The sequence below is a fragment of the Candoia aspera genome, chromosome 4, assembly GCF_035149785.1.
Source record: "Candoia aspera isolate rCanAsp1 chromosome 4, rCanAsp1.hap2, whole genome shotgun sequence".
Taxonomy (NCBI): domain Eukaryota; kingdom Metazoa; phylum Chordata; class Lepidosauria; order Squamata; family Boidae; genus Candoia; species Candoia aspera.
The window spans coordinates 75,287,661-75,304,336 of NC_086156.1; the positions used below are offsets into that span (position 1 = coordinate 75,287,661).

Consider the following 16,676-nt stretch of genomic DNA (forward strand, 5'->3'; position numbering starts at 1 on the left):
AGTTTCCTCTCTTTGTTAATACAATTATATTTATGGGCAAGTTTAGTGAATCAGCCTGTCATAGCGAAAGAGACAAAATCAGAAACACTCAATGTTTTATTTAGGAGGCAAATGCACTCCTCTAATCATGGAAGTTCTCACTAGATAAGATCATTAAAGATTATTATATAAGACTTAAACTAGGGTTGGACAGGTTTTTTGTTGCCAGGGGCCACATGTGTATCATTTTTTTTGGTCCTATGAACTACAGGGAACAAGGATTTATCATCACTGAAGTGGGCTGGATGAACCATTCCCTGATTTTTAAAATAACTTACCCATCACGCTGTTCCCTCCCTTTTGGGGTAAGGAAGCACAGAAAAGTATTAAGAAAAAATAAGCAAAAGAAATAAAATGCTGGAAATAAAATACTATAGGGCATCCTCAATTTGATTTACACCAATACTATTCACTACACTATATCTTTATATCCTTTCAAACTATCTATAGTTCTACTGTGTTCATACATCAATTCCAACATTGTATTCTGTTCTTTAAACTTCTCATCTGCCTTATTTTGAGGACCTCATCCTAAAATTTCAGACAATAACAGCAGAAAATCATGCTTTTCAATGTTGTTCCTGAATTCTAACAGCACAGTCAAAATCTCTGAGGTCTAAAAAGCAGTGGCTTGAGTTTCTTAATAAAACGTAAGGGTACCTGATGGGCATGCAAGGGAGGAAAAACTCAACAGAAAGACATATCAATAGTCAAGTAACGTATACTGTGGTTTTGCTAAAAAAGAAAAAGAAAAAGGGTGACTTTATTCAAGAAATAAAAGCCCAGCTTCTCCCGCTCCACAAATATGTAAGCAAAAGGCACATAAGTTAACAGCACAGAAAGGGCAAGACTATCAACTGCTAAAGGTGCTACATAAGGTATCTGGCATCAAAGCAAACCTTGGCCTGCTATTCTCAGTTCTCCTTCAGTGTAGCAAATATTGAACCAGAGGGTGGGAGCCCAAGCAGAGTCTAATTCATTTTCATCCATGCTATTCATTGTGAAGATTTCAGAGTTCAAGCTGTCCATGGTGGTGTGAAGGGAAGAGTTGGGAAAATCCTGAGTGTTCAAAACCAGTGTTTCTATTCAAAGCTGTCAAAGTCCAGTGTAGGATTGCAACTTCAGCCAGCTATGTTCATCATGCACAGGAAAAGTCAGGTGAAAAACGAACAAGCATGCAGGCCAACAGACACTTTGAAAATTAAGATAGGGATGGAAACATTTGCTGTCTACAGCAACTTTTACTCTCTGAAGGCCTACCAAAAATAGTAACAGTAATGAAGCAGTGGGAATGGCAATTGCCTCCCCTTTCTCACTTTTTCCTTCTGCAGCTGGCCAATGATCCCAACACTCCAGGATCATACTATGCAATTGGTTTTAACATAAGATGTGCTGGAGCTTCTCCTCTTCAAATGATACCCCCAAATCATAGCATCCAATCTTGACAGTACCTAAAGAGAAGAGGGTGTATAGCTAAGAGGCTTAAATCCCCAAATTGTCCATCAGGAAAAGGAGAAAGACAGGAGACCAGACGCTAGCTAAAAGGCACCTGGAATTTGCCTGATGAGTGAGAAATCCTATAAAGCAAGCAAGCAAGAGATTTATTGGTTATGTGGTCTTCTCAATCTTGATTAATATTATTCACAGCTGGATCCACTTTTATCTAACCCTATTCACAAATTGGGTTTTCCTTTTTTGCATCTACTAAAATCTGTCCTTTCTCTTGCCATCAGTGTTTCTTTGGTCCATCTGGAGGCTACCATCCAAGGCTCTGCCTGTATACTTCAGAGACTGCTTAACTGCCGTTCCTGGTTCATTTTCTGGAAGAAGGTCTTGCCAAATTCATACGTGCTGATCATGATGGCGCAGGCTGGAGCCACCTTGATAACACGAGGCAGAAAACCTATAGAGATTTTGGCAGGAAGGTGCAGGGGTGGGAGAGAGAGAACAAGTAAATACATCTCGCCGAGTGCTGAGCTATCCTGACTTTTTGCTGATACAGTGAGCTGAAGCTTAAGGTTCTAGTTGATTGGTGCTTCCCCTCCCACCACTCTTCCTGATCTACCCGTGGACAGGGAATTCTACAGTGCCACTTGTTTCGTCTGGCAGTGACAGCCAAAGAGAAGCAAACCAATGCTTATCTCCTTCTAAATTTAGTTGCCAGGCCACGCTGACATTACACAAACCACATTAACACTGTCAAAAGCAGAGAAGCAAAACAACATCATTTTGATTATTATAAAAGTGTTTCGGAGTACAGGGTTATAGGCAGCCATAATTTCCACCGCCATCAAACTCATCTTGCCCAAAGCTTAAAATAGAAGTTTTAACTAGAAGCTCTCAGCGTAATAGTACATAACAGTAACATCACCTGCAAAGAGCCCTCGCGTGCCAGATTCTGCCCGAATCTTTTGCATAAGTAGCCAAGTCGATGAGGATTTGGAAGTGGTAACTGGGCGAGAAGAAAAAAACAACAAGTTATTTAAAGTCTGTCTCCCAATTATTTCACTTCAAACAAGTTGACAATAAAAATTCCCATACTGCAATAATTTATGTATCAATGGCCATTTCCAGTACACTGAGCGCAATCCTATATAATCCAACGCAAGAAGGAATTCTACTGGATTGAATAGGACCTACAGTATATCCAGTAACCTTGCAATGCGCTGTAACGAAAGGGGTGATGGAAAAGGCTTAAGAGTTCCCCACCCAATGTTTCCTTTTGTCAGGAACACTTATGTCACAAATCAGACCACAGCTTGTTCTCTGCAGTGATCTGGACCTCCCTGGAGGTACAGCTGACCCTGACACTGTTGGCCTTCAGGAAGGCAGTAAAAATTTGGCTTTTTCCTCAAGCTTTGGAGCCAGGATGAATGGAGCTTCCCTGGACAAAGATGTGAGTGTGAGCTCCTGGCTGCCCATTAATGGTCTGGATTTTAACTGAAATTATTTATTTTGTTTTGTTTCTTTGATGAATTGTATGCTGCCCAGAGTTGCAATGTTCAAATTGGGAGGCCATATACATTCTTTAAACATTCAAATAATTAAATGAATAGCCATACAGATTCTTATATTTTCATATTTGCAGGTCCATATTCATATATGAGTTCCACTTGTTATGTTACATGGCACGCTCATGTGAGTCTGTATGTATGTGGGTGGGGGGGCATAGCAGAGAACTGCTTTGTTTCTTTTGGGGAAGTCTGCCCTGCCTATCAATGTTCCCTACACAGTGTGTATTGTAATATCATAGCATTAATCATGCAACCATCTCCTCAATTTTACAAAAAAGGGTATCTATTGGGGGCATGTATAGAAGGACATCTCTCTTGCTTTCCAATTTACCACATAGAATCTTCTACAGCACAGACATAACATGTTAATGAGATAATTTTAATTACAATCAAGCCAAGGGAGCCTTGTTCTCACCAGGCCAGACCAGTCTGTTGCTGGAATGTTCCTCCTACTAGATGCTGTGACACATAGTGCAAATACTTTCGGGAAACACAATTGGAGTCTGGGAGAGGCAAAATTTCAGGCAAACTCTGTGCAATAAGAAGCTGTGTACTTTCTGGTCCAGAAATAGTAATCCTTCTGGAAATTACTCACCTGGCCAAGAAGACAAATGTGAAAAATCAAACTTGAATATCATGGGCTCTAATTGGTTCTCACCTGCAGTTTTTCCCATGTGAATAAGAGCCATCTGTAAACTCTTTTGGTCTGAAGTTAAGGCTGATCTTTCTTGTCAATGAGCTGGGATTGCCTCTTTAGTTCACCATTCTGTCTCCTTTCTCTCTTTATGACTCTTAAATTCAATCCTTTTCTGCTCTACCAATTGTAAATTGTTAACACCACTATTAAAATAAGTATAGGCATATATGCTCAAAGGAGCTACCTGCTGTTGGACAGCTACTTACTCTACTTGGCACCTGCTCACTTCTTACCTTGGAGTGTCCCCATGTTTCCTAGCTCAATCTGTCGCTGGGTCTTTACAACATCAAAGGGCAAAGTCAAGGTAGCAGCCACCTGGAGAACAGGAAAGACCTTCTGTTAGCCACCATCTATACCACATTTACACTGGTTGAAAGCAAATAATCTGTATTGCATCCTTCATCTGAGAGTAGTGCTGGCTTTTAACTTAAGAAAAATATTCTTTTTCTTATGGCTGGAAGGAGTATACTCTACTCACTTTAAAGACACCGTGTAAACTGAGGGCATAGCCATTCCAATAAGAAAGGAGAAAGAACATATGACAACTGATTATTGCCAGGATTTGAGTTACTCCTTTTTAAAGCTGATAAAAACCTATGATGTGAAGGACTTTATTAAGCAGGCTATGATAGGTTTAGAAACTTTCTTCTCCTGGGGTGCCCAGCTGGAGGACTAGCCTTTTGTGCCTTTAACACAAAGATATATCAAGTTGTGTTCACTTCCACCACTCAGAACGAACAGGCATAATTTAAAATAAGAGCTCATAAGCTTCCATGGTCCATGGATCACTGAGTTTAAGTGGAGCAATGTCAGGCCCTAATGCATGATTGTTGTGGAAAGTAATCTTAATAAATAAGATTAGATCTAGGCCCAAATGGCTGAGCTGGTCAACAGTGGAACCGAAGGTGCTGCTGGTAGGATCCACTAAAATTAACTAAAGATGGATTTCCATCTATAAAAGGCCCCTCAGATGTGGCTAGGCTGTTATTCCCACTGGCCTGGCCAACATGGCCAATGGTGGGGAACCTGTAGAACTACAACTCCCAGGAACCCTCTTTATTTGTTGTGTTAATTGAGCCAGTGGGAATTACAGCACTGCAACAGCTAAAGGACTACAGCTTCTCTTCTACTGTCTCATTATAAGGTACATGTAACTCTAACATCTCCTGGATCCCAGGTAGATCTCCAAGTTTTCACATTTGCACAAAGATCTGTAAAGGTCTAGCACTCACCATGCCAGAAATGGCTCCAGCTGCAAAACTGATCATGAAAGTAGCTTCATCAATACAGAACTGCCTACAGAGCAGAGCTTTCATCAGTTCATAGTTATACCAATACAGAGCTGTGGGGAACCAAGAGGAAGGGAAACTTGAGGAAAGAGGAAGGAGACAGGTTGCAGGTATCAGTTCACTATATTTTTCTCTGCAATAACAGAAAAGATATACTAATTTGTATGGTTTGTAGCTCTCCCAATCCAGCAACACTGTGGATAGTTTTGCTCAGATTAGTCAGCCACATGCATTATTTCCATTCTGGGAAAGCCAGAAATGACTTCCATTGCCCAGACAGGAGTGGCATGGAGATCTAGGCATACATTACCTATCACTCTGGAAGATTAACTTCAAAGTGGAAATGGGTGCCTATGGACCATATCATCCCAGCTTCTGTAATGTATTTGTTTTTAAGTATGCACATTTCTTTTTTAAAGTTTTCAAGGTGGCAACTGCACAACTTCCTTGGCTAACAACTGAGAAAGAAACCGATGAACCTTTTGCTTTGAAAAATGCCCATCTAGTGTCTCCAGCAATTTTTTGTAATGCATTCCAAGCTCCTTAAATCCTTCTTGTTGCTATTGATCCATATCCCCTTCTTGAATCCATACCTGAGAAAGGAACATCTCGTAACACTGTTGGACCCCAACCCCTCCAAAGCGACATCCATCCATCCTGGGCCACCGCAGACTGGATGCAGACACGCAGTTCTTGGTAGCTCAGCTGACGAGACTGCATTTTTGTTCGGATGAGTTCCAAGGGACTGATCACGGTTACTGCACCCACTATGGAAGAGAGCCCAATCTGGCATGAGAAACCAACTTTTATCGAGCAAGGCTACTTCCTTGTGCCTCAACCCAGGGACCCACTAGAATACCAAACTGACAGGCTGGTTTCTTTTACAAAACCACTGGCACAGAAACCAAAATAGCCCTTTAGTGATTGGACATTAAAATGCCAGGGAATTCAACAGAAGGTTTAATGAAAGAGCTATCTGGCTCACCACTAAATCTTACTGCTCAGCAATATCTCCCTGGATCAGATAAGAGAGTCACTGAAAACCAAAACTGATCTCTAAACATCAGCTGTGAACTGGATAACAAGGATCAACCTGGGAGAACTAGTTGTACACAGTTTTGGTTGTGGTAATCAAAGGCAACTGATGCCTTGAGGCAGTTCATAGAAATACACTGTTTTACTTAATCCCACAGGGGTCCTATCACCATCTCTAAACATAGAAACTACACTTAGAGATAAATATGATTTTAAAGAGAATATCAAGGGGGAGCTTACTCACAATTCAGTATTGCAAGAATTCTTGCAGAGAAAAAAATCAGCATATTTGAACATAAAGCAAATCATAGACTAGCTGCTTCTAATACCTCATCTCTGCTTACGTAACATAACAGCAGTATTTCATATATTCCATCTGATTCATATATAACACACCAGTAGTTTGTATAATACCCCAGTAAGATAAGCCAATAACAATATCATATCGCAGATGGCGATGGACAACTGAGGCTCAAGGCCTAATGAGTCTTAGGCTGAAGTGAGATTTGAATGATGGAATGCCTGGTTCACAACTTGTACTTTTGGTCAGCTTTTTAACAGATTCCTAAATTCCTCTAAAGAAAGTTTTGAAGCCTATAGAAGCCTATGTTGCTGAACCACAATTCCTAGGAGCCCCAGGTGAATATTACAGCTATCCAAAGCATTTCACAAAGCACTTATCTTCAAATCCTGAAAGCAGCCACATCTTCTAGAAGACTCGTGTGGCTGTATTAAAGCCTGGTGGTCTGCTTGTGCATACCTGTGCACAAATAACACTTCTACTGGGACTGCCAGCAAAGTGAAATGGCTGTGCACACATGCACACACCCATGCCTGAACAGTTGCAGATCAGCCTTCAAAGGAATCATGCAAGTCTTCCAAAGGATGTGGCTGCTTTCAAACTTCAAGGTTTCATTCATGCTACTGTAATACACTTTACAAAACACTTCCTTCAAATGCTTTGCACAGCCTTAAAGGCTATGCAAATTTGAAGGGCCAGTTTCCCTCCCCCAGCTGGTAAAGCCCCTTTTACCAAGGCCAACATGTTAATCCATAAAGAATTCCTCGGAAGCAGCAATATGGGTCTTTTCATGTTTTCTAAATGCAAGTCTTCCTATTAGCATCCATAGGTTTAATATACACCCTAAACTCAAGTTTATAGGAACTTCTAACTAGAAACATTTTAAAAGTCAGTTTTCAAGCAACTCTTTTCTAAATAGCAAATTACTTTCCCCAAAAGAGTCAAACCCCAGAAATATTTCATTTGAGGGGAAAAAATGTTTTAGCTTTAAAATGTGTATGAATTTATTTAAAATAGCAAAGTCTATAGCTCCACAAAAATGGATGAAACTCACATCTGGCAACTGCACCAGCCACCAGTGGGATATAATGTCCTTGGCTGTTCATCTTAGCACGCAAGAAATCCCGTAGTTGATCGTAAGTAGTGAAGTAGATCACAGTAGCAGGGACAGCCATAACTCTGCAGAAAAGAGAGCATACACACATGTAGAAGCTCTACTTCTGTGATCTGATCTATTATCAGTATCTGTCTCATCACATCAAGCTCCAACATTCTGCATCAAGACAAAAAGTGCATAATTCAATGAGCAGCACTAAGAGAAAGCGGTAAAACCTTGGAATTCTGCAGAACCCAATCCCCAGGGTTCTGATATTCAAAGGTTTGAGGCATATAATGCAGTTTGGGCTGCAATCAATTGAATGAATGATTTAGTTTGCCCTAAAGCAGGGCCACGTGATCTTTCCAGGTGAATAAAGAGATGGAACTTCTCAGAAGCAATGCAGGAACAGTTTGGGACGCAGGTGCAAATGGAGTTCCGTTTGTCAGCCAAGACAACCCATATTCCCAATAAATATCCCCCTGTGATACTGCAGACTTGGAATCCGCATTTCTGTGAGGAGCCACAGTCCTTTATCATAGGCACAGATCCCCCCACAGTCCCGGAAATAGAAAATGTGAGCTCTCTGAAAGAAACGAAGGCAGAACTGGAGGAAGGAACCAAAGGGGAAGTTGCCAGACCAAGGCTGAGAAAAGAGGGGACTATCATCATTTTCCAGAGCTTCAGAGGGAAGTTGGAATTTCCAGGAAAAAGGGAAGGTAAAAGGAAACGGCGCTCTCTGCTTCAAGAAGAGTTAGTATTTCTGTAGAAAGAGGCATATGTTCTATTCAGGATTTGGACTGTTTCTTTTGTGATACAGTGCTAAGTCAGGTCTCATTGTTTCTTTTTATTCTGCTTCCATACAAGCTAGTGAATTCTATGTAATTTCAGCTTTCCTCCATTCTTTGGCTTGAGCATATGAATAATATTTACAGTGATTACTTTCCCCAAAAGAGTCAAACCCCAGAAATATTTCATTTGATAGCAATTTGAACTCCCTATAATCTCCCTTCCAAGATTCTGCCAGACAAATTACAGATCAATTCCTATTTGTAGCAGACCAGTGCCGTCTAATGCCATGCCTGAAACATTTCTTTTGTATTTTCATTTTCTGTTTAGTTGCTGGCCCCAATCAGGGCAACAGTGTAATTCCTTTGCTACAATCTTGAATATATGCATTTCAGTTTTAAAGTTGAAAAAGGGGTCATATTTGATCTCTTCCTTTTTTGTAGTAACATTTTCTTAGGTCTGTCTCTTAAGGAAGGGCTGAAATCCTCTAGCCACATGCCTCTAAGCTACGTACCCAGGAGGTTGCATAGTAGACATCATGCCCATTTTTGTTTTCATTTCTACCTTTTAATTGCCAGAAAGGCAGTACAGGGTGTGATGGCCCTGTTTCCTTAGGGAGAGAACGCCAGGTGAGGCACTCTTGGAAGACAGGTGGTGAGGGCAGGAGTTACTTCGTTGTTACCCGAAGAAGGCAAGGCCAGGTGTGAGGAGCCAGATGGCTCCTGGATGGGGAGGTCTGAAACGTCTAGCTTTCTATTCTACAAACTCAACTGATTTTTCTGCAGCCAATAACTGGGGGAGGGGAGCAAATATGGCAATAAAAACAGGTAATAGTATTTTAAAGCAGTAATAGTGATTTATGACCCAAGGCTCAGGTAGACTGGAATTTTATTTTAATCATCTTCAGACTCACAGAGTAGGTGGCAGGCCACTCCACAAAGATCGAATACCCTCGTGCCGTATTATCTTCACAAAAGCATCCTAAAATGAACAAAGGGCAAGAAACTGCAGTCACGAAGAGAGCATGAAAAAACCCTCGGAAGTGCTTTGAAACATAGCCACACAGTTTTTGCTTGTCCACTCCAGTTCTGCTAAACACTGAGCTGAAACAGTGAATTACATTTTCAGTAATCAAGAATTTCATGCAGGTGGGTGAGCGGGCTGGACAAGAAAAAGATATCATTCTTCTTCCGGCAGTCCACTGCTTTTCTCTGTTGTCTAAAGCAATTTTTAAAATCCATCTTCTGCATTCTATTATTTTGCATTTTCATGCTCTCCTCTGTGGCCTGCTTGGAAACAGGCCTCTTAGTAGGATGATAAAAGAGGTACATGGCATAACTTTTACAAGCTTATTTGCCAGACTGTTAAGGTGAATCACGTTTAAACTGATCATTCTACTACACATAAACATACATAAAAACTCCAGGGAAATCTTCTTTCAAGAAGCAGCAGCAGCTTTGAGAAGAACACTATGAAGATGTACTGCAGGGGAGGTATATAACTGTAGAATCTTCATTGCTCCAAACCACAACCTCGAGAATCTGTTTTCGATTTCTATTTGGACCTGAGGAAGTAGACAGGGCCCTTAGGACTGTGAGCTCAACCACCTGCTCCTTAGATCCATGCCCTTCCTGGCTGGCCAAGGCCGCCTGGCAGCAATGTGTGGGTGGGTTCTGGAGGCGGTGAATTCATCTGGGGGGGGGGTGGCCCTCTGCCTCTTAAAGAGGTGTTGGTCCACCCCTTCCTCAAGTAGCCAGTGCTAGACCCCACCATACTGGACAATTTTCATCTAGTATCCAACCTCCCTTAAGGTGGTTGGATACTAGATGAAAATTGTTGTTGAAAAGGTGGTCATGTGACAGCTTCAGAGGATCCTGGATGAAATGGATTATCTGGACCCCTCTCAGTCAGAATTCAGGTCTGGATAGGGTACAGAAATGGCACTGGTCGCGCTTTCAGATGATCTCTGGTGGGAGTGGGATGGGGGTAGTGCATCTATCCTTGCTCTTCTTGACCACTCAGTGGCCTTCAATACCATTGACTATGGTATCCTTCAGGTATGCTTCAGGGGTTGGGAGTGGGTGTCACGGTATTGCATTGGTTCACTTCCTTCCTCCAAGGCTAGTTCCAGTCAGTATCAACTGGGAGTGAGAAGTCCAGCTCTCGGTCCCTACTATGTGGGGTTCCACAGGGCTTGGTGCTCTCTCTGGTCCTACATGAAGCAATTGTGTGAGATCATCCATCACCATGGGATGAGGTTCCATCAGTATGCTGATGATACCCAGTTTTACATCTCCGTCCCTGGTGAGCTAAGTGATGCTGTTGATGTCCTTTCTTGGTGCCTGGCAGCTGTGGGGGTCTGGATGGGGAACAACAAGCTTCAGCTGAACCCTGGCAAGACTGAGTGGCTTTGGGCCCTTCTTTATCTCGGGATTTACCATCTTTGGTGCTGGATGACATTGCACTTCCCCAGACAGACCCAGTGCACAATCTAGGGGTCCTTCTGGACTCACAACTGCTGCTCAAAGAGCAGGTGGTAGTCATGGCCAGGAGGGCCTTTGCACAGCTTTGTATTGTGCACCAGTTGCTCACTTTCCTGGATCAGGAGGCTCTACTCCCAGTCACTCATGTCCTAATTACCTCCCAATGGACTACTATAATGCACTCTACAAGGGGCTGCCCTTGAACAGTATCTGGAAGCTTCAGCTGGTGCAAAATGCAGTTGCACAGGCAGTTATGTGTGCTCCAAAATCTGCACACATTACACCTCTGCTATGGGGGCTGCATTGGTTACCAGTCTGCTTCTGGGTCCAATTCAAGGTGCTGGTGATGACCTTTAAAACCCTACATGGCATGGGGCCTCAGCCCAATTACATCCACCTGTCTCATCAGACCTCGCAGGAGGGGCATGCTGCAGGTCCTGTCAGCCAAGGAGCTTGTTTGGTGGCACCCACCCTTTGGAACATCATTCCCTCCAAGGTGACGTTGGCCCCAACCCTGTTGGCCTTTCAGAAGGCCCTCAAGGCTTGGTTTTGTCATCAGGCCTGGGGATCCCAAAGAAGCGTGGAGCCCATTAAATGGCTGATATAAGTTGACTGCACTCTTTCCTGTCTTTTGTTATTATAGTTTTTAATTGTTTTTAACTGTTTTAATGGATAAATATTGTTTGCTTTTGTTTTAATTGTGTACGCCACCCAGAGTCACATGCAAGTGAGATGGGCAGTTATATAAATTAAATGAACAAACAAACCACAAATGCATGGTTACATGGGCAAACACACATGAGGAACCTCAGACAAGGAAAAAACTAGGGTTCCAGAAAGCTTTGAAAACCTGACTTTGGTCCCATGCCTGGGGTTGATGTTTATGATTTGTTTAAGGGCCCTGTTTTGTTTCGTTGATTTTGTTGTTTCTCAGATTATTTTAGACTGGGGTGTCTGTCTGATTCTATATTTTTAGCTGTTTTTATGTTTTTTCTAGTTTTGTATGCCACCCAGAGTCCAGTGGAGTTGGGCAGCCAATAAATTTAATGAAACAAAACAAAACAGATTGAAGCGGCACAGTCTTCCACTCTATAGATCTACTTTTTCCCAACTGGGTGCTTCTCAAATGTTCTAGACTACCTCTCCTATGGTTTATTGTCTCTTTAGGAGAATGTGAATAATCTTAACTCAGCAAATACAAGAACGTAAATTAACTTCTTGATTCCTTGTTAAGCCCCTTGTTTCCAGATCTTAACAATAAATGCTTCCTTTTTAGAGGAAGCTTCCTTTATATTTTGAATAGGCATGAAGCATTACAACTTCCGTAACTCCCAGGCAGCCCAGATTTTGCCCATGCTGATTAGATAGGAAAATACATCTGGTTGATGAAGGACAGCTGGTCTAAACTGTTAAAGCTACCATCCTTTCTGTTATTCCTAAGCACATTTATATTTATTTATTTTCATGCCTTCCTGGCATCAACAATTAACTTCAATTAGTAACAGCATCTGATAAAATAAATAAAGGGAGATAAGCATATTACTTCACTTCTACCAATTTCCACCTTTAAAAGCACACTGGCTTACACAGCAAACTTAAGCAGTTTGCTTAACTCAAATGGAAAACACATCTACTTGGCCTCCCTAGCTGGCAGTTGGCTCAGCCTGTTCCCATGGGGGGCCTTACCAGGGTGCCGGTAAAGTGAGTGGGTGTCTTATACCAGGCTGTGCAGCTGTTTCCATTCTGACAAACATAGAGATGGTCCATGAGGCCATTGCAGTAAAGGAAGCATTTCCCTGTTAAAGAGAGGAAGACAAAAGGGAAGGGACTCAGAGGCAGGGGGAATTTACACTTAGATCACTGATTTGCCACTGCCAAGTAATCTACTTCTAAATACTTATGCCTCCCATAAATACATAGGTGCTTTGATCCCATATGCTCCCAAAACTAGCCATATAAGCAGAGAACACAAGTACCCTGTGCAGAATTTAGCACTCCTGAAATCAAAGTGACCAGTTTCTTGATTCTAGCCTTCAAAGGTACAGGAAAAAGCTTGCAAACATGCAGCCAGCAGCTGGGGTTCTCTCAAAAGCAGGAAGGAGAAGATAGAGCAAAGGGGATTTTTGATGCTCAGGGATTAGGCCTTCAGCAACATGCATAGCTCCTTCTCCAACTGAAGAGAGCTGGGACTTACCTAGGATGACAAGGGTTCAAATTCAGATCAGCCATGGCTACTGCATGGTCTAAAGGGTATCATACCCTCAAGCCTATTTACAATATGGCATTAAAGAAACTTCCTTGAATAAAAGCCCACCACCAGCACAGATATAGATGGGTACTCTATTATTACCAGTGACATGGAAAAAGAGACCTAACAGCAACAAAAACTCATATCCAAGAGACACGCAGTCAGTTATAGGAAAAATAAGAGCCTGCTTACATGTTGTGATCAGATTACAAAACACAATTTCTGTCTCCACTTTGACCAGATGAACAGAACTCACATCTTGATTACTTAAGACAGTTCAGATGATGACGACTCCTGAGGAAGCTAGGCTTATATCTACAGGTTACACAAGTCTGTTTATTCAAAGATAGAAGAATTTACAGAATTTATCATAGCTGAAGCAGAGCAGGAAGAATTATTCCGTGGGAAACAGCAGCCTGCTATGTTGCTTCCCAGACCTACTGGGATGCCAGATGTCCTCAGATATTAGTTTCAGCTGATTAGTGGTAGGGTAGATTAGTGAGTGCTCAGCTTATTCCATGCCTGCATCATCCACAGCAAGCTTAAGATTCCAGATTCTTGAGTTCTACTGAAAATTTCCTTTGGCTTTGTGAATTGTCATATTGATACCAAGAGTTATCTAATATCCTAGATATTACCCTTCATTTGTTCACCACTTTCCAAACTAAATTTATCAGTGTGTATTTCTTAGCTATCATGACCATGATCTAGAGAAGTCATTTATTTTTCAAGTGCTATTTGTGCTAATAGTACATAGCACATTGCATTTTGTATAGCCTATCTCAAAGCATTTACAATTTTCCACCAGAGCAGATGCAAGGGGCCCAAGAACACATCACAACACATGTTTAAGAGGCTGTTTCTATGAAAAGGAAACAGCATCCATGCAGGACGATACCCTCTGGACAGTATTCCCTTGAAAAATCACCAATACCCTAGAAGGCAGCAACACACCAAGCAAATCAAACTGTGGCTTCTTAAAATTAAGAACCCAGATTAGATGAAGTTCAACAAGTAATAAGAAAATCATGATTTATTGAAAGAAAAACAAGGAGAAATACACAGAAGTTGAATAAAATGCCTGTGAACCTCACTGGTTGAAGATGGAGAGGGGAAGAAATAATTACCCATCCTCACTACATGCAGTGAGGAATGTATTCTGTGCTAACTGATGTTTAGTTTCACATATAGATGACCCTCAGCTTTTCAATGAAGCATTCCAGCCTATGTGATTACAAAATAAATGTAAATATTTCTATAGTGTTTCCCTTTCCTCTGTTGGCAATAAAGATGAAAGGAGAAAGTAAAAGATAAAGCTGAAAATGGAGCAAGATTTGTCTGAGCAAAATCTAGCATTTGTGAAGATATTCTGCATAATTATTTCTGATCAGAGAATGCAAATTTGCAGAAAGATATCACATGTCTCTCAAATTGAGGAATTACATCAGGGAAGAGAGGAAGCTGCAAATCTTTGACTCAAAAGAATATTAGATAAAGGAAGGCTCTACTCTGAGAGAGTATGATGCCTTAGAAGTCAAGAAGCCTCTAGCCTACGTAATGGCAGATTACAGGCAGTAAAGACAGCAGATCAACTCTTAAACTGCTACAGGGGAATGAGATATTCCCTCAGGGGTAACCTACTGCAGGCTGAAGAATGATAGGGCTGAAATGTGCATTTTTAATACTCCTGCAAACTAAAGGGATAGGTTGCTTCTACCAGACATTTTAACCGATCTCTTACATCTGAAATTTATCTGAGAATCACATACAATCTGATTCAAGGCTGCAGAACACTTTTTCTTAAATTCAGAGTTGAAGTAGAAAGGTGAGGAATCAGGAAGTCTTTGGGTACCCAACATGGTACCTAACTGCAAGAACTTTGTTCTACTGAGAATCTTCAAAGACTGCACTCTGTGTCTTGGTTGACTCTCCCAACTCTCATCCCTACAGATATTAGCTTATAACAGGTGATTTTGCTGAGGTCTCGGGAGAGAGAAGCAAAGCAGTCAGCAACCTTCCACTGTGCCCAGTTACAGCTCTAACTGAAACTACCGCTGCTCCAGTTATCATGCCATTGCTGGAGTTACCAGATGAACCTGCAGTCTCTCCACTGACCTTCATGACCTGATCGATCCCTACATGTTGACATTTCTAACTCAGAACTTGCACCCAAGTTTGCATTTTTCCCCCTCACTATTTTCTTTAGTTTCGTTTTTGCAGATCATGTATATGCCATTTGGAGTTTTTTTTCAGTTGAAGGCTGGGTAAAAATGGCTTAAATACATTTGGAATCCTAGTTTCCCCCATTATTTTGATAATATAATAATAAGATTATCACAATTGGTGTGCTTGGGTGTATGTATAAATGTCTCAGAGTTCCTTACAATAATTCTGTGAAGTAGGATAGTATTGTCCCTGCCTCTAAAATCCTGGAGTTATGGAATCCAACAGAGTAGCTCACCAAAGACCACTTAGAAGTTTTCAGCAGAACCATGATTCATATCAAGAACTTCCTGATTTTCAGTCCAGCCAATATGTTATAGCAGTTTCCCTGACCTGATGCCTTCCTATCATCAAACGTGAAGCCATCACAGTAAATGACTTCGGTGATTATTGGAATTGTAGTCCAAAACATTAGGGAGGCATCAAATTAAGTAAAACTGTATTGTCATATATTTTCCACTGCAGACAAATGAATACTAAATTCCTCAAGGAATAAAGGATGTGAATATTTTCTCCTCCACAAGTGAGGAAGGAGGAAGAACCTGCAACACTCCTTTGGGAGTGAGAACAGGAAAAGAGTCAGAGAGGTGGCCATGGCACCTTAGATGGGAGAGCTCCTGAAATACTCACATTTGGACTGGTGAATGCTCCAGGGCATAGACTGTACTGACAACACTGAAAGAAACAACACGGACATACTTAATGACAATTGGGATCAGGAAAGAGAAACAGTTGTGTATATGGGGGAGTTCTTAAGGAGCTTCAGCTGGAGCGGGAGGAATGAAAATTGTCATGTAATTTATTATATTAGGTGTTTCTCTTTTTCTTTTTGGTTGCAGAAAAAATACAGATGCTGATGATTCCACTCGTCTACCTTGCTGAGTTTCTTCTTTCTAAACCCATGTCTAAATACTGTGGCTTATGGTGATGACCTTGAAAATGTGTGACCCATGCCTGATAAAAAGAGCTAAAAGTCTCTATAAATCCTCCAGCGAATGAAGGACACCCCTCTGAAGTCAGACATGTACAAGAAAATTATGTCTTAGCTGTAGAGAAGTTTAAACAATTTTATCCAGACCTCCTGGAGATAAATAATAGCTATAAACCTGCTCAGCATGATCCCCTGCAATAAAAGCTACACTTCATCCCCAAATCACCTACACTTATGCACTAGCAGTGTCTTTCCTGAAGGGTAGCCTTCAAATTCAGAAAAAGCAGTTAGTACAGTTTTCTTGCAGAATATGATTTTGGAATCTAGATGCAGCCCCACATCAAAAAGCTGGCATAACAAGGAAGTGCTGCTGTTTTACTGCGCAGAGAGCTTTTCCAGGCAAGAGATTAGGGACAGAGTTTTTTAAAAAGGACACAATGATAATTAAATCATTTGCTTCAGTGATGGTAATCAACTTGGATTAGACAAATTTACAGAAAGTAAAGCAGCCGGCTGCTATTAGTCATGCAT

General features: G+C 41.4%; 1 protein-coding gene across 5 annotated transcripts in view; it reads right to left on the bottom strand.

Moving 5' to 3' along the window:
• Positions 1-754: 754 nt before the first annotated feature.
• Positions 755-16,676, bottom strand: part of SLC25A39 (solute carrier family 25 member 39) — a 28,586-nt gene continuing 12,664 nt past the window's right edge. For 4 of the 5 annotated variants that reach the window (XM_063300607.1, XM_063300605.1, XM_063300604.1 and 1 more), the window contains exons 4-12: positions 15,845-15,889; positions 12,430-12,539; positions 9,174-9,241; positions 7,430-7,554; positions 5,633-5,806; positions 4,983-5,092; positions 3,984-4,065; positions 2,411-2,491; positions 755-1,942 (exon numbers count right to left, since the gene is read on the bottom strand). In XM_063300607.1, the coding sequence (XP_063156677.1) occupies positions 1,824-1,942; positions 2,411-2,491; positions 3,984-4,065; positions 4,983-5,092; positions 5,633-5,806; positions 7,430-7,554; positions 9,174-9,241; positions 12,430-12,539; positions 15,845-15,889 (914 nt within the window). In that variant the 3' untranslated portion in view covers positions 755-1,823. The remainder of the gene's footprint in view (positions 1,943-2,410; positions 2,492-3,983; positions 4,066-4,982; positions 5,093-5,632; positions 5,807-7,429; positions 7,555-9,173; positions 9,242-12,429; positions 12,540-15,844; positions 15,890-16,676) is intronic. The other variant, XM_063300608.1, reaches the window with a different exon arrangement.